The sequence below is a fragment of the Ceratotherium simum genome, chromosome 13, assembly GCF_057802395.1.
Source record: "Ceratotherium simum simum isolate JZ-2026a chromosome 13, ASM5780239v1, whole genome shotgun sequence".
NCBI classification, from domain to species: Eukaryota; Metazoa; Chordata; class Mammalia; order Perissodactyla; family Rhinocerotidae; genus Ceratotherium; species Ceratotherium simum.
Window position 1 is genome coordinate 37,594,965 of NC_141912.1, and position 22,110 is coordinate 37,617,074.

Here is a 22,110-nt window from a genome sequence, read left to right on the forward strand (position 1 = left end):
ACAGGGACAGAGCCTGGAGAGCCAGGGATCAGGGTGGGCCTTGGAGTTGCATGGTAGACTCCAGGAGCAAAACTTGGGGTAGGCACAGGCTGGGATATACCTACTTGTGCCTAGAATAATTCCAAGGGTTAATTTTTAACTAATTCACTGAACACTTCTTGAATGGTAGGAAGGGGAATCAGGTACTAGCCGTCTGTTATAAAAGCTAGAGCTTCGCCAGGGGTCTTCCTCTCCTGGACCCCCTCTGTGTGGTATTGGAGCATGGGGCAGGGCGAGTGCAATGCTGGTATATGTCTGGCTCATTCAGAAGAGTGCAGGTAGAGGACCAGAAAAACAGAATTGCCTCTGAGCCCTGCACTCTGCCTGTCCCTGCTCTCTGCTTCTCAATGGCAGCAACCAAACAGTCACTCAGGCCGGGGATTGCCCGCTGCCTCGTGCCTGCTCCATGGAGCCCGTAATCGTGACTGTCAACTGCTTCCTGCCGATGTTCCCCAGATTCTGACCTTGTCCCCGTGGCTGCCCTCTGGGCAGCGGTGTTGCCAGGGCCAAAGCCCCATAGTGATGCTGCTGGAAGCCACTGACCCAGGCATTCCAGAATATTTTGCATCCGAAGGATTTGGCTCCTTCTTCTTGCCCTGGGCTGGGTAGGTCCTTCAGCCCCTTCTGTCCTCCCTTCTCCCTGGCAGTGGACAACATCCTCATCCCAGAGAACCGGGCCCATTTGTCCCCAGAGGTGCAGCTGAAGGAGCTGCTGGAAAAACTGGACCTGGTGAGTGCCATGCGGTCCAGCGGGGCCCGGACCCGCCGCGTCCGCCTGCTGCGCCGGGAGATCAATGCCCTTCGGCAGAAGCTGGCGCAGCCGCCGCCATCACAGCAGCCATCACTGAACAAGACTGTGTCCAATGGGGAGCTGCCAGCAGGGCCCCGGGGGGATGCGGCTGTGCTGGAGCAGGCCCCCCAGGAGGAGCCAGAAGACGATGGGGACAGAGGTGAGAGACAGTCACGGACAGGCAGGGGCTGGGGGCCAGGGTGAGGGAGTAAGAGTTAAGCTGAAATGAAATCCCATAGTGGAAGCATCCTTCCTCCAGTTTAGGTCTGACCCTCGTGAGCAAGAAAAAGCCCTTGGAGCAGTCACACTTCCATGTGTACCCAGGGATGATATTTAAAATATTTAATAATCAGTAGAGACCAAAATTCATCAGTCAGAGTAGATGTTGGCTGTTGTTTTGAAGTAGGCTCCTGGGGGCCACTGATGCGGATATTTAGTTGCTGGATTGTGGGCAGGTTCAGGGAGTTTCAGATGCTAGGGCCCAGCACCTGTTTACTAACCAGTAAAGTATTTCAGTATTTTGCACCTGATATGGCCATATTGCACATACCAGATAAATATTAGCTCATTTCATACCATCATGTAGAGAGGTTCTTAGAGCAGGTTAGGTTGTGGTGTGGGGGGATAGAAAAGAAAGACAGACCCTAAAGATAGTCGATTTTTGAGCTACCTCATGGCTTTGACCCCAGCTTGCCAAGTCTACAGGCCCATCCCAAGCAGAAAGGCCAGACTGCAAAAGACTGCTGGGGAAGTGATTCTCAGAGATGCAGGGGCCTTAAAGCTGAGCTGCTTTCCATCCTCCCCACTTCACTGGGGACAGAATTGTCTCACTCATACCAGCCCTTGAATCTGAGCCTACAGCTTGGGAGGGCCTGGCATCCACACAGTCCGGAAGATTGAGAGTTATCTCCAGAGAGTAAGGGGCCAAATTGCTGGAAATGCCCCATTTTATTTTAGGTTGGCAGAGAATGGGACGTGGTTGAGAGGTCACATTTGGCATTAGAGGGCCTCGTGTCTGTTGTGACTCTTCCCAACTCTGTATTTAGCAGTCAGCATGCCAGTTGTATCCTCACTCCTGGGCTGTGGGAGTACAGAGTCCTGCCCAGCAGACTGGCTGCAACAGCTTCTAGAGGGTTTCAAAGCAAAATTCCCAGGCCTCACCTTTCAGAGATTCAGATTAAGAATTCTTAGACTGGGCTTTGGTTTGGAAGTCTCAATTTTTAAAACCAGGTGGTAGGTGAACAGACATGTTTGAGAACCACTGATTTTACTTACTTGCTCTCATTTTGCAACATCTTTAAACTTATTCTTTCTGCTTGTCCTCCTTGTGTCACTTGGGTGACATGAAACAAAATACATTGACAGATGAGAAAACACTTGAGTCTAATGCGAGTTGTAGACCCCTAGTCTATAGAGGGGAGACTTACCTAATTACTGATGAAGCAGGGGGCTTTCGGCTTTCTCGGGTGTAGAACAATGGTTTGTAACTCTTATTTCATCAGACTCGCCTGGTAGGCTTTTAAAAAAAATACCCCATCTTGGGGCCAACCTGGTGGCGCAAGCGGTTAAGTGCGCGCGCTCCACTTCAGCGACCCAGGGTTCGCAGGTTCGGATCCCGGGCACACACCGACGCACCACTTGTTAAGCCATGCTGTGGCGGCGTCCCATATAAAGTAGAAGAAGCTGGGCATGGATGTTAGCTCAGGGCCAATCTTCCTCAAGAAAAAAGGCGAGGATTGGCATCAGATGTTAGCTCAGGGCTAGTCCTCACCAAAAAAAAAAAATACCCCATCTTTAGAGATTTGGTTTTAATTGATCTGGGATGGGACCTTGGCATTGGAATTTTTAAGACACTTCCTAGGTGATTCTAATACATAGCCAGGGTTTAGAACTACTAGTATAGATAAAACTTAGTCCTACATTCTCTTTGCCTCAAACCTGAGACCTGGGATGTGTCTCAAGTTTTCTAATAGCCATGCTTTTGGGTCTTGGTTATCAGTGTCATTATCTGGCTTTTAGGAACAGGCATTTTCTAAAATGTTCAAGCAGGTTCTTTTTTTCTCTAACAGATGACTCCAAACTGCCTCCCCCACCAACCCTGGAGCCCACTGGGCCTGCACCTTCCTTATCTGAGCAAGAATCCCCCCCGGATCCCCCAACTCTGAAACCCATCAATGAGAGCAAACCTCCAGGCCGATTCCTAAAGCCCAGAAAGGTGGAGGAAGACAAGCTCTTGGAAAAATCACCTCTGCAGCTAGGGAGTGAGCCCTTGCAACGCCTGCTCAGTGACAATGGCATCAACAGAGTGTCGCTCATGGCTCCTGACACCCCCGCCGGTGCCCCACTGAGTGGTGTGGGCCGCCGCACCTCAGTCCTCTTCAAGAAGGCCAAGAATGGGGTTAAGCTACAGAGGAGCCCAGATGGGGCCCAGGAGAATGGCGAGGACCATGGAGCAGTGGGCTCTCCCACCTCTCCCGCCAGCATTGAGGATGAGCAGCACTCCCGGAAGCGGCCGAGGAGCAGGAGCGGTAGTGAGAGCGAAGGGGAGAAGTCCCCTCAGCAGGAAGAAGAGACAGGTGACCCCGCCTGTGACTTCTCTCACTACTTCTCATCTGCTTTCCTGCTTTGCCTTGCCAGCCAGCACCTCCCCCTGTCGGCTGCCTCCCTAATGGCCCCTGTGGACACGCGAATAGTAGCGTTGAGGGCTCCATAGCTCATAGTTGGGCCTGGCACACAAGTAGTGGTCTAGGGAAATAGGCTTTAAGCAAGTATTTTGAGAGGGCCAGATTGGCCCTGAGAGGGAAACAAAGCTATATATGATAAAATGATTCCTACCTTCATTGTAGTTCCTTCATTCATGAGATATTTATGTAAGGCGTTATAGTAGATACTGGGCAAAAAATCGATTAACAAAACTGACAAAAATCTCCTCCTTTGTAGGGGAGATAGACTAAAAGCAAATGAGTAAATTGTGTCTTGTATTAGAAGCTCTGGAGAAAAATCCAGGAGGAAAGGGGGATAAGGGATGTTGGGGTGGTGTTAGAGAGGGTGGTCAGGGAGGCCTTCTGAGAAGGTGATATTTGAGTAAAGATCTGAAGGAGTTGAAGGCATGAGCTATTCGGGTATATGGGGGAAGAATTCCAAAAAGATAGACTAGCAAGTGCGTGGGCCCTGGAGGTGGAGACATGCCCATATGTTTGAGGAACAGCAAGGGAAGCACTGTGGCTGCAGCAGAGTGAGCCAGGGGATCGTAGGAGACGGGCTCCCAGAGGTAATGGGGGGCTTGATTACTAAAGAGTCCTTACCACATGTTCAGCACAAGCTGGTCACTGTGGTGGGTAATAAAATAAGCCAGACTCAGCTCCAGCTCCAAAAACATTCACAGTCCAGTGGGGAGACTAGCTGGTCTCCCGAGGTACAAAGATGTCACAGTGCTGGACAGTATGTGGTTATGTGTCAGGTGACAGCACTGCTAGAGGTGTTCAGGGAGTAAGAACTAGAGAGGGTGAGAAGGCTTCACAAGGAGACAGTGCCTAGCTGGCCCTGGGGGATGAGAGCAGAACAGAGAGGAGTAGATGGAGTGAAGGGCTTAGGCCCGGGTGTGTGGAAACAAGGACAGAGTCCCTGTGAGGGACGGTTTGCAGAGGGGCTCCCTGGAGCGTCGGGAGCCAAGGCTGGGTGGGTGAGGTGGGCACGGATGTGCAGGGCCTCCGTTGCCGGAGTAGTTTAGTGTTGATGGGCTATGGAAGGCCAGCTTGCTTGGCAGGGAGGGGCCTGCTCTTGGCTTTTGCTCCTCATGTCCCTCTCATGTCCTTTTGTGTGATGGCTTTGGGCTGTGTGGCCAGTACATGCTTTTCTCTGCTTTTCTCTCTTCCTGCCTAACACTTTGTTTCCAGCAATACTTTCCCTTCCCATCTGGCCCAAGCTTCCCTGTATTAGGGCAGTAGGTTGGTATATAGAGTCAAGAGCTTGAGGCCTGGAGTTAGGCCAACCTAAGTTCAGTTCTCAGCTTTTTACCAGCTGCGTATCCTGGGGCAAATTAATTAACCTCTCTGAGCCTGTTCCATATTTCTAAGGGGCTAGTGGTACCTACCTTGTGGGGCTCTAAGGATTGAAAATAGAACATAGCAGTAGATGGTAGCAGTTAGTCATGGGCATTCTCTCAGCTATATCAGATGCAGCCAAACATCACTGAGAACACTGGGCACTAAAAGTGAAAAATCCTACTATTGAGAAATAGGTCTGGACATCAGGCTCATCCAACCTGAGAGGGCCCACTGCTTGGGGATGCTGCTACAATCTGTTCCTCCCCCACTGTCTAGCTGCCTGGCGCACAGGAATATTTCTGCACAGCCTTAGTGGAGACTCACAAGAACAGGTGTTGATCCTTTACAGGTGAGGCACCTGAGGCACAGCTGGCTTCGGTGATTTAAATTGATGTCATAATGTTAGAGGCAGAGCCAGGTTAGAGTCCAGATGTCTTGGCTCGGACACCTACTCTCACAGGTGTGACTTCCCTTGCAGTTTTTCTGGTCAATGTATCTGTAACTTAGAGCTCTTGGTTCCACTGTCAGACTTGCAGGACTCTGGATTGTGGTTAGGAATTGGATAGATAGAGAAGGGAGCTGAAGCCTTCATAGCAGATGAGAGTTATGTCCCTGGGATGTCCAGACCGTCTTCATCTGCTTCCGAAGGGCTCCCATCTGTAAATAGACCTTCTCTCATGCATACTTAATAGCATCCTCCATGAGTAAGAAGGTATTATCTTTACTTCACAAAAGGAGAGGCCAAGGCTTAAAGAGGAAAACAGACCTGTGTTTCAGAGCCCAATCTAGAACCCAGGGAATTCTGACTCCCCATCCCAGGAAGGTCTGGTCTGCTTTAGTGCTGCTGAAAAGTACCCCCCTCTGCAACTCTGAGGAGCCCTGCTAGATATCTGAGGGTGTGGTTGACACAGCCCTTATCCTGCTCCAACCTCCCCTGACACCATCCCAAAAGAATGAAGCTAGCTGTTGCCAGTTGTGTGATGGATAGGGTGTGTGAATATTTATCAGAGGAGCCAAGGTGGGTGGGCTCCCCAAGAGGCGGAGGAGACTCTCTGATAATCAAGGCTTGAAATTAGAAGCAGATCCAGGGACTTGTGAGCCAGCTGGAGTGGGGAAGTCTTGCTATTTCGCTTTGTAGCCAAATGACAATAACTGGAGTGAGCTGTGTGCTGTGTTTTCCTTAAAGTAAAACTAGAAGGATAGGAAGGAAAATGCAATGTCTGCTCATTGCCCCAGCCAACAGTATTTTCCCCCTAACCTGTATCAGATTCTACCACCCAGACCCGTTTCCCACGGGGAAGGAACAGTCATCCTCTCCACCTCTGCTCATCGAGCCCTTCTGAGGCGGCTGTCTCACACTGCAGCGTGTATCACAGAAAGGGGGGTTTCTGCACTCAGACTCACTCTGTGTGTCCTTGGCAGGCGTGACCAACGGCTTTGGAAAACACACCGAAAGCGGGTCCGACTCAGAATGTAGTTTGGGTCTCAGTGGTGGACTGGCATTTGAAGCTTGCAGGTAAGAACAGCTTTGTTGGCAGCTCCAGCACCTCTCCCTTTATCTTCTCCTCAGTTACAGATTGAACCTCCTCCTGCTTATCTTGGTTTTTTCTTCCCCCACCTCTGCTATTTCCTGAGGCCTCTGGTCTGTAGCTCTGGTGGCTCCCAGGAAATGGTATGACCCTTGACCCCCAAGCCTGATCCTCCTAGCAGGGGAGGAGTGGCGCTGATGCTTTACAGGGTTTGTGGAGCTGAATTTGGCTCTGAGGGTGGGGACAGCCGAATCTCTATTGCCCAGTGAAGTCAACATTTGAGACTCCCCCACACCCATTCCCTGGCCCACTTAGATAACCAAGCTCCTTACAGACGTGGTTCCACCCTTTGTCTTTTGGGGCATCATAGCATTGGCCCCTTTAGAGGTATGGTGTGGGAATAAGAAATGAGGAGATAGGAAATTTGGAATTGTGTTCTGTTAGACAGAGGCCCCAACTCTTCTACCATTCCGGAGCTGGGAAGGGATGGGTTTTTTCCCCCATTCTTTTACCTGAAGGGAGGATTTCTAAGACCAGAACCTTAAAGTTTCTTCGAAGTTCAAGAGTTTGTTGAATCCCTGCTCTATGTTCTGTGCTCTGCAAGACACAAGGGAGTGTGGGACTTGTGGAAATGGGAGATCTTCAGTGCCACAAAGGAAAAACTACTTGTCCCGGAGGCTGACCTCATGGTCCCTCCACATGGCTGCTGAATGGATCCTGGATTTGTTAGCAATTTCACCTCACTCCTCTGGGACTCCAACCCACACTCAGAGGAGCTCTGAGGAGGGGCTCACGAGTGGGTGTCATACCCACAATCTGTCTCTTCCTCGAGGGTTCTTTCCTGTTCGGTGTCGCACATCTGAAACGAAACCGAAGCTGAGCTGTTCAGAATAGGAGAGGAAAGGTCCCCGGGCAGCAGCAAAAGACTGTGTATGTGTGTGTGTTTGAAGCACCTCCAGGGCAGGGTGGGTGTGTGTTCTATTAAGTACTCCCTCTACCCTGGCTGCTGGGCTCCTGATGGGGCTACGGGAGGCCCCCAGCTATCCCTTGGGCCCAGCTTTCAGTGTGGTTCCTTTGAGATTTCCCTCCCTACTAAGCCTCAAAATTGCCCTAGCTTTCTCCCTCCATGTTGCAGCCTCTAGAGATGCAGGGGGAGTAGATGGGAAAAAACATAGTTACCAGGCATAGAGAAAAGGCAGAGACTTCAGAATCTTATAAGATGCTTCTAGCTTGGTCCCAGCTTGGGGTTGCTGACTCCCTTCAAAGATATGGTGCCTGGAAACCCAGTTCATTGGGGATGCAGTAGGAGTGGGGTTATCAAACTGCCCCCTCCTAGCCCTTGACTAAGGTGGAGGGTGTGTTGGGCTCTTCCCTTGGTGAAGGGCGCTCTCCCCAGCTGTGAGCCACAAGAAGCAAGCCCGGCCAGGGTCTGGTTAGCCTGCTGATTCAGGCTGTGTGTTTGCCTTTCTGCACGACTCCAGTCAAGTGCCAGTGATTTCTCTGGGATCCTGCTCAATGTAGAAACAATGCCCTTGGAAGGCATTTCCTCTTCAACTCAGTGGTTCTCAGTGGAATTTCGGAGTTTAAAACAGGAGATTCAGGGGCTCCAACTGCAGGGGTTTTTTGCCTCTCTCTTTTTTTCCCCAAGGAAGATTTTCCCTGAGCTCACATCTATTGCCAATCTTCCTCTTTTTGCTTGAGGAAGATTCAGCCAGAGCTAACCTCTGTGCCAGTCTTCCTCTGTTTTGTATGTGGGTCGCCGCCATAACATGGCTGCCGATGAGTGGTGTAGGCCCATGCCTGAGAACTGAACCTGGGTCACTGAAGCGGAACTCACTAAACTTAACCACTAGGCCACGGGGCCAGCCCTTCTCTTTTTTTTTCTACACTGTGGTGATAAGTACATAAAGGAAGATCTTACTTATTAATTAGACTGGAATCCTATAATCCCAGAATTAGAAAGAACCTTGAAAGAACTTCTGGTCACTAATCCCACCCCCTCCCCACCTGCCCCTTGGTTTATCTGTTCTGATGATTTTCTGAGCAGGTTGGGGCTGCACCCTCTTTCTATGGGTCACTCATTCAATTATTAATAATTGAGTACCTACCGTGAACCAGGCACTATTCTAAGCCTGATGAGGTATCTGTTCGCATGGAGCGTATCTTCCAGAGGGGAGAGATAAATGTTAAACCAGTACACAGTGATTATAGATTGGGTTGTCTGCTTAGGCCTGGGTAACTTGGAGAGAGGCTGAAGTGCAGGCTGTGATCGAGTCACTTGTGCTTTTTTCTGTGAAACAGGAACACACAGACCTAGTTTTGGTGTTGCATCCTGTTTTATTGAGCTCATCCTTCTTAGGGCTCATCATTTGATAGTACAACATTAGTAGTTTGTAATATTTAAAGTGACACATTAAAATTTACTGCTTTTCATATAATAATATTTATTATATAATTGCCGTTTATTGAGTACTTGGTAAGTGCTCTACTGAGTGCTTTCTGTGTGTTAATCCACTGAATCCTCACAGCAGCACACGGGGGACACAAGCCTCAGAGAGGTTAAGTAATTCACTCAAGGTCCCAGAACCAATGAGAAGAGCCAGGTTCTGAACACAGGTAGTCTGGCTCCAGAGTTTATCTCTTCACCGCTTTGCTGTGCCGCCTTCTGTTATATTTGAAAATGTCTCCCCAGATCCATGATGTGAACTTGAAGAGGTTTCCTAATAAAATTCTTAGTCCCTTACATTTTTATAAGGCCTCAGAGTCTCTAAGCCCAGTGACAGATTTTCGTAGGGTGAGTGGGAACCAAATCCTAAATGTGAACTTGGTGTTATTTGTTTTTTCCAAACAGGAGATTTTGACTAGTGGGACAAAAGTTCCCAACCTACTAGTTCCTGAAGGATTCTGATTCATTGGGTTCTGATTGTGCAAGGTTTTCTGTATAAAACCATGATAAAGTCAGTTATGATTCAGGCAAATAGGAGTATCGTGCTCTCCAACCAGTTCTTGTCCCACCAGGGGTTTCTTACACATTTCTACTCTTCTGCAGATTGTTGACCTGTCTTTTAAGCATTTATTTTAGTTGAAAAAATTAGATAGCAATAATATTTTTAAAAGTTTGGATGAGAAGAAGCCCTAGCCACATCATGCTTGCGCAGAGGCTCTTAATTACGGTTGTACATTAGAATTGCACTGGGAGCTATTTAAAAATACTGAGGCCTGGGTGGGTTCCAGTCATACTATTACTCTGGTATTACTATTCTCATGTTTGTTTATCACCTTCTAGTCTTTGATACATGTCTTTACCTCCTTGCAGTAGCCTATAAAAAAAATCACTCTGCTTGTTAGTTAAAAATAAATCCATCTCTGTCTAAGAAAAACTTCACACACATAAAGTGGAAGTGAGAAGATTTTTTTTTTTCCAATTTAAAAATGTGTTTTCTAATTAAGGAAGTAAGACATGTTCTTTATAGAAAATTTGGGAAAGAGACAAATTTTGGTACCTCAAAAAGAGATTGGGTTCTAAAGAAGAAGCGGTGTGAACCACAGAGTATAGAATTCAGGGCAGATGTGAGATGGGCTCTCCTCATGGCCAGGCTGCTTAGACTCTGGAAGGATTGACAAGTGCCTGGGGTAACCTTTCCTCTGGATGAAGTCCAAGGTCCCTGGGCAGGGGAACGGGCATCTCTTTGCAGGTTCAGTCCTTCCACATGGATGAAATGGTTCTTCAAAGCCTCATGGGAACTTTTTGGTCACAAGTGTATCATGGGTTAGTATGAGTTTTTAGGGAAGGTGAGAAACCATTCTCCTTGAAGAGTTTTTGCAGTTCCAGTCCTATCAGAGATAGGAGAGCAAGAGAGGGTGTGTTAGTCATTGAAAATGCTCATTTCGCCCCCTCTTTCTCCCTGCTCTGTATGCAGTGGTCTGACACCCCCCAAACGTAGCCGTGGGAAGCCAGCCCTGTCTCGAGTGCCCTTCCTGGAAGGTGTGAATGGAGACTCAGACTACAGCAGCTCAGGTGAGGAGCAGTGTACAGGTGGATCTGGGGGGGCCAGGCCTTCCAAAGAACCAGCTCTGCGGGCTACAGCCGGACCCTGAGCTCCTCCAAATCTTCAGGCTCTGGGCAGGGAGATGGCCCTCGCTCCCAGGTTTTTCATATTCTTTTCTTTTTTTAATTTATATTAAATTTGAATAGGTAATACATGGCCATGGTAACAAAAATCAAAAAGGTACAAAAGGGTGCATATGAAAAGTCAGTGTTCTCCTCCCTAGAACATCCACTCTTAGCAATTTCTTTTGTGTCTTTCCAGATGTTGTCTGTACATATACAAGCCAAAACTCGTGTGTATATTTAAGAGAGTGAGTAGAGAAGCCTAACATATACATGTTCTTCTAAACTATGCCTTTTTTCAGTTAGTAGTATATCTTGGAGGTTCTTTTGTACTTTTTATTTGGGCTGCGTGATGTCCCATTATATAGGAGCGCCATCATTTATTTAGCCCTCTACAGATGGACATTTAGATTGTTTTCACTTATTTGTTATAATCAGTGTTGCAGTGAACAACCTTGTACATAGATCCTTTTGTATCCCTGGGGAGTATGTCTGTAGAAGTAGAGTTGCTGTATTGAAGGAAGTGTGCATTTGTGATTTTGGTAGATATTGCCAGTGTGCCCTCACTGGAATAATCAGTGATAGCCCGGATCACTGCGTCTCACACATAACCCTGTAATTGCATGTGATCCTCTCCTCATGAGACATTCTACTCCAGCTGGTCCACACAGTAAAATACATGGGTCTCGTCTCCATGGACCAAGGGAATAAAGGACAGGCCAGGGCCAAAGGAGAGGACTGGGTGGTACTCAGGAGGAGTGGGTGCTGGGCGGGCTGTTCCCTGAGTGCCCGTCAGCCAGCCCTCCCTTGGCAGTGTGCATTCTGGAGGCCCTGTCCTCGAAGCTTCCATAACACACAGGCTTCACTGGCTTCTCTCCCTCTCTTTCCTTTTCCCAACTGCTTTATTTTCCCTTAGCATCTGTTTCTTTCTCACATGTGTGTTGATGAGTGCATGCCTGCGTGTTTCATTACTGTCTGACTGTCAGTGCCCCGAGGGCAGGGCTCCTGTCTGGATGAATTTGTACAGCATCTAGTGCAAAACTGGGAGTGGATTGGCATATACTTTGTGCTTCGGGTGGTGACATTTTACTCTTAGTTTAAAAACCACATATTAAAATGATGCCAAAGGACATTGTTCTGCCACTGTTCCATCACCTTAACACCATTGTCTTCATTTCTCTGTGTTGCCTTCTGTTTATTTCAGGCATATTTTTAACAAAATGCTAATCCAAAACACATGCTCTTTATATTCTGCTTTTTTCAATGTTATCTCATACTTTTTTTTTATGTTGATATAATCTTTATTTATCTCATATTATTGGAATAATGTATCTTCCAATCAATGCATTATCATCTACTTTACTGTTCTGCAGTTAGACATTTGGTTATTTCCAACTTTTAACGTATATAACATAGTGAATATGTTTGTTCAAAATCCTCCTATTTGTTTTTAAAGTTATTTTTCTTAGAATAAATTCCCAGGGAAGGAATTTGCTGGAGCAGATGGTTCATACTTTTTTTTTATGGCTCTTGAGACATACCACCAAATTACATTCTGAAAGGATTGGACTGGCCTGCAGTTGCCTCAGCAGTGTGTGATTGCACCAGTTTCCCCGCAGCCTGCCTCTTCAGTACTGGATTTTATCTTTTTGTTGTTATTGCTGTTGACTGAATAGGTAGAAAACAGTTCCTCATTAGTAGTAGTATATATTTTTTTAAATTATAAATGTTCCTTAGAAACATAAATAAAATGTTCCTTAGAAATTTCCACTCTGTGGGATTTGGCCCTTTCTGTTTGGTTGAGTGTGGTCACCTCCCCATTCCCAGTTTATAGATGTGGGGAGGGGAAGGGAACATTCCTCTTTGTGTTCAGAAGCATTTATGAAGTCCCCATTCATGTGTGCTAGTTCGTTGGGTGCAGAACAAAGTAAGCTGAAGAGATGTGGTGCCTGCCGCGGGTGGGACCCCCAGTGTAAGGTTCTGACGAAAGCAGGCATGCGAGAGACTTGCAGACCTGCTTGGCTCTGCTGAGTACTGTGCATCCAGGTGACCTGGATGGCCAGGTGAGGCCCTGTCAGAAAACAACTCATGTAGCAAGTGGTTTTACTGGGATGTCTGTCCCAGGCATCTTTTTCCATGAGGCCTCCATCGTGAGGACTCCCCACTCAGGGAGGCCCAGAGAGTAGTCTGTGGCTTTGCTCAAGCTGGGTTATGGTCCTTCTCCCTGGGGCCCTGTGATGAAGCAGATATATTTTTCTAAGGAACACCATCCCAAGGTTCTAGTCCAGAGGTCAGCAAACTCTAGCCTATTGCTTGTTTTTATAGGGCCCACGCGCTAAGAATGGTTTTTACATTTGCAAGTGATTGAAAAGAAAATCAAAAGAAGAATGATATTTTGCAACTCATGAAAACTACATGAAATCCAAATTGCAGTGTCCAAAAATAAAATTTTATGGGGACACAGCCATGCTCATTCATTTATGGATTATCTGGGCCTACTTTCATGCTGCAACAGCAGAGCTGAGTAATTGCAACAGAAACCATGTGGCCCACAAAACCTAAAATATTTACTATTTGGCCCTTTACAGAACAAGTTTGCCTACCTGTGATCTAGTCTAAGAACTTCTAAGGAAGGGGCAGGGAAGAGGAAGGGTGGATGTTGGACTCATTCCTGGGCTGCCCCAGTCAAATGGAGGCCACAGGCAGGCCTCCTGGGCACCACTGCAAGTCCCCTTCGGGCACTGTCTCCTCCCCTCCCCCACCCCCAGGCAGAAGCCTCCTGATGCCCTTTGAAGACCGCGGAGACCTGGAGCCCCTGGAGCTGGTGTGGGCCAAGTGCCGAGGCTATCCCTCCTACCCTGCCTTGGTGAGTCTGCCCCAGACGCCACCCTGGGTGGTTCTGACCCCTGCCTTGCCTTGGGGGCTTATCTGATTGGATCAAGCCAGCAGAGTGGTGGGAATCAGGGTGCCTTTAGCTGCAGAAGGGAGGGAGGTTTTACCCCAGCCTGGGTGGGTCAGACCAGCAAGGCTCCCAGCTTGGGCACTTACAATAGGCTGAAAGTGTGCAGACAGAAACTAGCGCTCTCAGGGATTTAATAGCATTTATTTATTTGCTTATGCATAAAAGTAATATGTGCTCATTGTAGAGAATTTTAAAAGCTGCTGATAATGCTTAGCTGTTTTATTAAACATCTGTCATGCTAAGTTTTTGAAATACTGAGGAAGGTATGGTTATTCTCATTTTGTAAGGGGAAAAATTGAGGATCTATTTGTTACCCATGGTTGTCTAGCTGTTCAGTGGCAGGATTGCAGTTTGAGCCCAGAACACAAAATGTGTGATGTCAGAGCCTGGGTTCTGAGCCATTGAGTTCAAGATCACCCACAGTCCCGTGTATTCAGATGTTACCTCTTGGTGTGTATCTATCTACCCATTCTTTTTTTGTTTAATGCATAAATATGTGTATATATGAGACCATACTCTGTTTAACCTCGCTTTCACTTAGCAATGTACCGTGAACATGCATGTCTTAAGCCATTAAACATTCTTCATCAACATCACTTAAATGATTGCATTGTCTTCAGTTGTATGCATCTACTTTATTTTAACCATTCCTTAGTTGGTCATTTAAATTCTTTTGAATTTCTCACTATAATAAATAGCTGGCAGTAATCGTCATTGTAGCTTTACCTTGGTGCACATCCATGATTATTTCTTTACAGTGAGTTCTTAGGAGTGCCTGCTTGGGGCAAAGTCTATGCAAAATTCTGATACAAATTGCCAAGTTGCTGTTTAGAAAGTTAGTTCTGGTTTATACTCCTACTAGCAGTAGCTAAATTTCCATTTTTTGCATAGTAGCAGAGCTAAAAATTCCATTTGTACCACCTTGATTGTTATTTCTTAGCTCTTTCTGTATTGGGGAGGTGATGTCCATCTGGCCCTGGAAGATACTGATTCTAACCTCGGGGCACGTCAGAATCATCTGGGAGAATTTTTTAAACAGTGCAAATACTGAGGCCCCATCTCAGAACTACCAAATTAGACTCTCTGAGGCCAGACCAAGGCCTGAATATTTTTTAAAAAGCTTCCCAGAAGATCTGTAGCCAGGGTTGAGAACCACCCTGCCAAACTCGTTCATGCATACAGAGCTGTGGGCTTCTCCCAGCTCTTTCATGTCTATGGCTCTTTCAAGTCTAACAGTAACCTCTTAAGGTAAAGAGGGCAGGAACTCGGATCCTTTTTGGACAGGTGAGGAAACCACAGCTCCAAGAGGTTACATAGCTTGCTGGAACCGTATTGGAAGCAATGTGGCCTGCCTCAGCCCTTTCTTAGCAGTGGCAGGTGGGGGAATCCATGCTGTGATCCAGCCGCTGGGGAGGTTGGGCCTGGGGCTGCCTTCACAAGGCTCCGTGTCCTGCGTCGGTGAGACCCCCCAGCTTAGTCATTGAAGAAGTGAGTAAGGCTGTGCAGGTTTTGGTTTGGGTTTTTTTAAATCTCACAATGCAAAAAAGCCAGTCTACAACTAGTCTTTTTTTTTTCTTTTTAATTATCTTCTTAATCATACATTTTCTTTCTTGATTAAAGAAATTCAGCCACCGCCTGAAACCCTAACCACCTCAACAGAACCTGTGTTTTCATTTTGGTTTATGCTCTCCCAGTAGTTTTCCTGTGCATACTTATATATGTACTTGCATCCATAGTGAATATACAGTTTTTAATCTTTTTAGGGGGGGCTCTTGTTTTTTAAAAAAACGTTTTTTGTTTTTCTGTGAAAGTAATAAAAGTACATTACAGAAGTTTTGGAAAAATAGAGAAAAGCAACACAAACCCCAGCGTTCCAACATGTCAACTGTAAGCATTTTGTATCATTCCTTCTATTTATTATGTATTATAGCTGTAATAATAGTGTATGTATACATTTATTATATATGTTAGTTTATCACAAGCTTTATTTCCCTGTTGTTTTTCATCTGCATAACATTTGAGTGAATGGACCATTATTTATTATTTTGGGACACATTTGCCTCTGTCTTCTTTAAAAAGAGAGGAGAGCTCTCCTTAAGTCTCAGACTTACCCACCTTGCTTCTGCCCTCCAGGGGGACATTTTTCACCATCTGCCCTACGTTCCGAGGCAGGAATCAGCATGGCTTAGTTAAGAGGAAATGTATCAGAGTAGCCCCACTGTCTTGTTCGATAATCAAGGAAGCTCAGGAGGGCTTATATGGTACTTCTCATTAGGATCCTTAGATTCAGTCCCAGGAGAGATAGACAGGCAGGGAGATAGAGTTTTGACCAAATCACACAGCTGGGGGCAGAGTGGGAGTGGTTCTTCCTTAGAGTCAACTCTTAACCAGAACACCTGTTTTCAGCTGCTTATCTTGAGAGGGATGTAGGGAAGTTGGCAGACACCCAAAGGTAAATAGTGAGAGCAGTTTATTATGAGAAGAGGCCCCCTGGGACAGGGTATAGGAATTAAGATAGCTCCATCTCTGGAGAAAGCTGCTTCCTCAGTAAGTGTCCAAGTCTCTCTGGCCTTAGTGCACAGAGATTGTCAGCCAGCTGCTCTGGAGGCAGGTGCTGTGTATGAGGCAGCGGACAGCAGAGGCCCACGCCTTGTCCAGGCATCTGGTTTTAGTCCCAGCCATGGCCCCAAACAGCAACATCCTCCTTCTGTGCTTGACGTTTTCCTCTGTCAGCTAATACCTGTCAGCAGACTTCTCGGCATCAGCAAGAGGATGAAATAAGATGATGATGTGTGAATAATTAGGAGCTTTGGTAACTTAGTGCTCCATAGAGCTGGAGAAGTATTGTTGTGTTGATGCCACCAGGCATTTTGCTGAGCAGCTGCCCTTGTGGAGCATGCAGCCTCAAAGACTAATTCCTCCAGTGGCCCTTGTTTCCAGCCACATCATTCTCCCCTCTCCAGTGACCCTTCAAGCTCAGTCTTCTCTCTGATCTTAACCATGGAGGTGCCACAAATGTATCTGGTCCATGGACCAGGGAGGATTATAGTCAGACAGGAGGGTGGTGGGTAACCAGGGGCTCTGTTAGGTAGAGCCAAACGGATGGACCCTCCTGCTGATGCTGAATGTTCTTCATAGCCATGGTGTCTAGGAGGGCCCCTGAGCTCTTGAAGTGAATTGCAAAGGTTCTAAAGGGAAATTGACAGTGAAAACAATGGCCTCCACTCCCCTGCCTTCAAGGACATTGGGAGGAAGAAGTTTGCATATCTGGCCTGGACATTAGAGAGACCCACTCAGTTCTGATACCCCCACACGCTGGCTTCCTATTAATCCTGTTTCAGTTCTGAGGCCTGATAGTTTGTGGAGCAAGCCCCCTCATGGGAAGGACTGGTTGGACAGGGCTGGAGGATTGGGACAATGAACTGGGAAACAGTCAAGATTTCCATTTTGGGGTACTGAGGGTCATGGAAGAGGTCAGCCCCTCCATCACTTGATTGTGGGCAGGGCCAAGCCCCTGCATAGCTTTGGTGTGGGGTGCTTCAGCAGTTAGTCCTGGGCAGGGTGCCCTGCTCGCCCTGTTTACTCCCAGCTGAGTGCCATCTCCTTTCCTGCCTCCAGATCATCGATCCCAAGATGCCCCGGGAGGGCCTCCTGCACAATGGCGTCCCCATCCCTGTCCCCCCAATGGATGTGCTGAAGCTGGGAGAGCAGAAACAGGCCGAGGCTGGAGAGAAGCTCTTCCTTGTCCTCTTCTTTGACAATAAGCGCACCTGGTGAGTGGGCCCTGCTGCCGGGGAGGGCCCATGCCAGGGTGCGGGCTGAGGGGCTCGACCGGGAGGCTGTGCAGATGCTGACATGCTGGAGAGGTGCACAGAGGGGCTGTGGACTCAGTCACCCTGCCTCCATCCAAGTGAAGGTGAGGCATTACCTGCCAGTAGCTGGCCTGCACTTGCCATGTTAATAGTAACTTAGTGTTACCAATAACACTGATGAAGAGTGTTCATCATAACTGAGGGGTACTGCAGATCAGATTCCCTGGGAAACTCTGAGAGGGAGCTTTGTATCAGGAGACTTACTGGGGAGAGCAGTAGGGGTGAGGGATGCAGCACGGGGCAGAGGAAGAAGTTGAACTATAGCACTTGCTGTAGAGGGCTCAGCTGATCCTACGGGCAGCTCTGGAGCTGGGTGGCTCGTTAGAGATGTCAGGAATCTGGGCTGTGCCTTTGTACCCCCACGTCAACTAGTCACTGAACGCCGTCTGCCCCTGGAAGGAGGTGACCTTGGGCCAGGCAGCTCCCTTGGTGGGGGGTGATTCCTGGAGAGGGCCTCAGGTGAGAGCCTGTAAGCTGCCAGTACTCCCAGTGGCTGCGGAAATGCATGTCTCTGTCCAGAGCAGGGGTTCTGGGCAGCGCAGGGTCCACTACGAGGGGCTTGCTTCCTCATGGTCTGTGAACACCTTAAGGTTTCTCTTAGCACCAGCAGGAGAGTTCTTTCACCTCTGCTTCTATAGAGTGAGGAGGTAGGACCAGCTAGTAAAAATGATGATAATGATAGCTACCATTTATTGAGTATTTACTCCATGTCCTTATGCAAATTGCTTTACATACATGAGCTCATTTAATCCTCCTTTAAATCTTCATTAATCCTCTCCCAACCCATTTTGCAGATGAGGAAGCTGAGGCTCAGAAAGCCAAGACCCCATAGCCAGCACTGGGATACAAACCAAGATCTGGCTCCAAAGGTTAGGCTCTTAGCCACATGTTAGATTCAACTGGGGATCTGTTAAAAAAAAAAAAACAGGTGCAGGCCCCACCAGAGATCAGTTCATGGATTCCTGGCATCAGCCACACTTCTTAGCCACAGCTCAGAAGTGTGTCTCACCCCTGCCTGGGGTGTTCCAGTCTGCTTCCCTCTGCCCTGCCCTCGCCCTGGTTTTGCTGGTCCTGAGCAAGTGGGCCCAGAGGAGCCCCCTCATGGGACCCACCATGGCCCAGACCTCTTACTGTGCTTGTATTTTAGGCAATGGCTTCCAAGGGACAAAGTCCTGCCCTTGGGCGTGGAAGACACCGTGGACAAGCTGAAGATGCTGGAAGGCCGCAAGACCAGCATCCGCAAGTCAGTGCAGGTGGCCTACGACCGCGCAATGATCCACCTGAGCCGAGTCCGGGGGCCCCACTCCTTTGTCACTTCCAGCTACCTGTAAGGGTGGGGCCTGGCCTGACCTGCCTGCCCTGCCTCCGTTCCATGGGGCAGAGAGAAGCCTCTTCCTGCCCCAGCCAGACGTATGGCCGGCAGCTTCCCCCTTCCATGGCAGGCCAGGGACTGGGTTGTGTCCTGCCCAAGGGCATGGCCCCAGTTTTGACCAACTGCGTGGTTCCCCTGGCGGGCCTGCCATGTGCCAAAAACTCCCACCTGAGCTCCCTCAGGGGCTGGTCCACTGAAGTACCAGTTAGAAGTAGAAACAGCTGTGAGGCTTGGGCCCAGCCGTGGAGATGGACCTGGCCCCAGGAGGCACAAGGTCCTGGGCTCTTTCTCAAGGGCGTGCCTGGCCCCCTCCACCCCACTCCCAACTAACTACACCTCAGGGTGAGCGAGGCTCTGACATTGACCCCAGAGGTGCTGTGGCTACACGAGGGTCCCTCGAGGAATCTCACTGAGCTCACCCTCTCTCCCGCTGCATCACCCATTCTCATACCTCTTCCCTGTCTCATCTTCTGTACCTCTGTCCAGGCTCTCTTTTTCCCATGGTCCTTTCCCTACTTCCTCTTGTGCCAAACTGACAGAAACCATCACCAAACTGGGTTTTTTTTTCCTTTTTATGTCTCATTCCCTTTGAGGCCAGCTGCTACGCTAGGTGGGTGTCTCCGCCTGGCTCCTCAGGGCCAAGGACAGGGGCCAGCCTACCACTCGGTGACCCTCCCACCAGCACACACACCACCTGTCCCCTGCCCCCGACTTTCACATCTGCTGCAGACGCACAGCTGAGGCCAGGCTGTGAGAGCTTGCCTCCTTGGATTGAGGCAAGGCCCTTCCTGGCCTCTCCTTGTCTTGCCGAGAGGTGGGCTGAGGCTGGGCGGGCTCCTGTCAGCAAACCAGGCTGCTGGCATGAGTGTCCGTCTGTCCACTTGGATGTTGAGGGTTGTTGGGGCGGAGCCGTGCCTTCGGCTGGGTCTGCCCCCCTCACCCCTCCTGTTCACTCCTCGTGGGCTTTTCCTTTGCTACCACTGCAGCCTCTAGCCTCACTCTCCACCACCATCGATGGCGTGGTGCCTGCGCTCCAGCATCTTCCTGTCCTGTGCTCTGCCCTGCCCAGCCTCTGCTGCTCCCGCTTCTGAACTCCAGGGAACGCAGTGCTTTTATTTCAGACTATCTGTCCCCTTCCCTCTTTTCCTTCAACCCCCTCCCACCTTCTCCTTCAACCCCCTCCCACCTGCACCTTCTCAAAAACGGAAGGAAAAAAACTGTGAAAAGGGGAATGCTGACTGACAAACCAACACAACTTTCAGAGGCTTCAATGTCTGTTCTCTGGATGTTTTTTTTCACCTCTTAAGCACCAAAGTCGCAGGGCCAGGTTGCAGGCCGCTGATCGCCATGTTGATTTTTAACCTGACGTTCTTTTTAATTGTTTTAAATTTTTCATAGGGGAGTTTTGGAAGTCACTGGGGAGATCACTGCCATTTTTACACACTCGACTTTTTAAAAATACAACCAACCAACCACCACAACTTCTTATACATTTGGGACACGAGCCAGAGTTTAAAAGGGAACCAACAAAACTCTCTATAACATAACGGATGGGGTTTTGGATTTTGTACAATAATAAAAATACAATACAGCATATGGCTAGGGAAGGACATGGTGTATATAATTGTAAAATACTGTTCTAAATTATTCAGGCCTATAGTTTCCATTACTGGAGTCCTCCATTGCGTGGCTGAGTATTTTAAACGCACACAGTGTGGTGTATTTAAAGGAGCCAGTGCATCCCCCTCTCCCCAGGTAGTTGGTCGGCTGTGGACTCTGTGACCTTCGTCTCAACCTGTGTTGTAAGATCTCGGGGCTCTCTCTCTCTCAATTTCTGTGTCTATCTATTTCTTCCCCCCAATGCTTTCTTAGTCTCTTTTTTTTCAATCTCAATCTTTCAGTCTCTCTCTGAGTCTCATTTTTAAAACTGCTCTTTTAGAACAGGAAATGGCTCAGATCCTGCTGTGGCATGGGGCCTATGTGTCTCAGTCGCGTCTGCTGTGAAGCACACGATGCTCTATTTATTGTAGAAAGTGACTTTATTTGCTTTCTAGAATTGTTTATAACAGATGGTATAAGAGACGTAATAAACAGAAAAATCTATGCTTGTAAAGAATACAAAAGTTAATTTTACCTACTATAATATGACTGTCTGAAACTTATTTTCTCTCTGAGAAATAAATGTTCTAATGGGCAGCAGTTGCTGTGCTGAGTTTGGTGTCATCAGTGGGGGCCTGCTTCTGTCTTAAGTTCTACAAATCATCCCCTCCTCAGAAGGCCCGGGACCATTAAGAACGGGGTTGTCTAGCAGTTGCAGGCTCCCAGCTGGAGAAGGCTCTGTCTGTCTGCCTGCCTGCCTGTCTCTTGGACCCCTGGGAGGGATGTGAAGATGGGTGTTGATGTTGTTTCCTTCCCAGACAGCACCGCCTTCTGGGAGCTGTGGAAAGTCCAGCTCACCTCCCACGCCTCGGCTTCCCTGTGGCTATGTTCCTTTAGGAGCATCTGCTCCTCCTTCAGTGGGAGAAGTGGCCCTTGGACATCTCCAGCACCTGTTTACCAAGCTTGGGGAAATCAGGCTCGTGCCTCCTTTGCCATTGTTGCTCTCCCTGTTCTGTAGATAGGCAACTGGGGCACCCCAAGAGGCATAACGTGTGCCTAGCCCCTTTCAGAGCTGGAAGGGATCCTTGAGCTTACCTGGTCTTCATTTTGCAGATGAGGAAATAGACCAGCAAGATTAAAAGACTTGTCCAAGGTCAGCCAGCGAAGAAACGGTGGCAGAATCCTGGGACAAGGATCTGGTCAAGGCTTTTCTCGTGGGCTCCACAGCACTTCAAGGCTGTGCTGGCCTGTTCTCTACCTTCCTTCCCTCTCTCAGTGGCTGTGACTTCAACATTTCTGGAAAGGGATATTTTGAAGAGCAGAGGCAGAGGAAGACTTACCAGGGACACACTACTCAGTGGCTGGGCCTAGGATAGCTTTTCCCCGTCCCCTCCCCTGTCCCGTTCTCTGTGGTCCTGCCTGGCTCCTGGGCTTGGCTGGGAGTTACGTGTCTCAGCGGTGTGGCTGGAGGACACGGGACTCGCCTGATCACCTCCTCCACAAGGCCTTTGAAATTCTTGTCATTGAAGTCACTAAAGTGTAAAAGTTCTCGATGTGGTATAACATTGACATAGTATCACCACTGTGCTGGTACGTGTTGGGGGTGCGAGGATGCACACCCCTGGTCCCAGGACACTCACAACCTGGTTTGTAAGACACATTGCAGACAACTCTGCATGATGCAGGTGTGGGGCTCCAGAGAGGAGGAGTTTGAGAGAGACCTCATGTTTGGTTGGGGGAATAAGGGAAGCTTTCAGAAGAATGAAGCAACTAATTCAAGCCTTGAAAAA

General features: G+C 48.4%; 1 protein-coding gene across 3 annotated transcripts in view; it reads left to right on the forward strand.

Annotated features, from left to right (window-relative positions):
* Positions 1 to 20,920, forward strand: part of BRPF3 (bromodomain and PHD finger containing 3) — a 34,190-nt gene extending 13,270 nt beyond the window's left edge. For 2 of the 3 annotated variants that reach the window (XM_004424212.2, XM_087438515.1), the window contains exons 7-13: positions 687 to 989; positions 2,899 to 3,405; positions 6,298 to 6,391; positions 10,325 to 10,422; positions 13,284 to 13,381; positions 17,096 to 17,250; positions 18,497 to 20,920. In XM_004424212.2, coding sequence (XP_004424269.1) covers positions 687 to 989; positions 2,899 to 3,405; positions 6,298 to 6,391; positions 10,325 to 10,422; positions 13,284 to 13,381; positions 17,096 to 17,250; positions 18,497 to 18,680 — 1,439 coding nt within the window. In that variant the 3' untranslated portion in view covers positions 18,681 to 20,920. Of the gene's footprint in view, positions 1 to 686; positions 990 to 2,898; positions 3,406 to 6,297; positions 6,392 to 10,324; positions 10,423 to 13,283; positions 13,382 to 17,095; positions 17,251 to 18,496 lie in introns of those variants that run through there. The other variant, XM_087438516.1, reaches the window with a different exon arrangement.
* Positions 20,921 to 22,110: the final 1,190 nt, after the last annotated feature.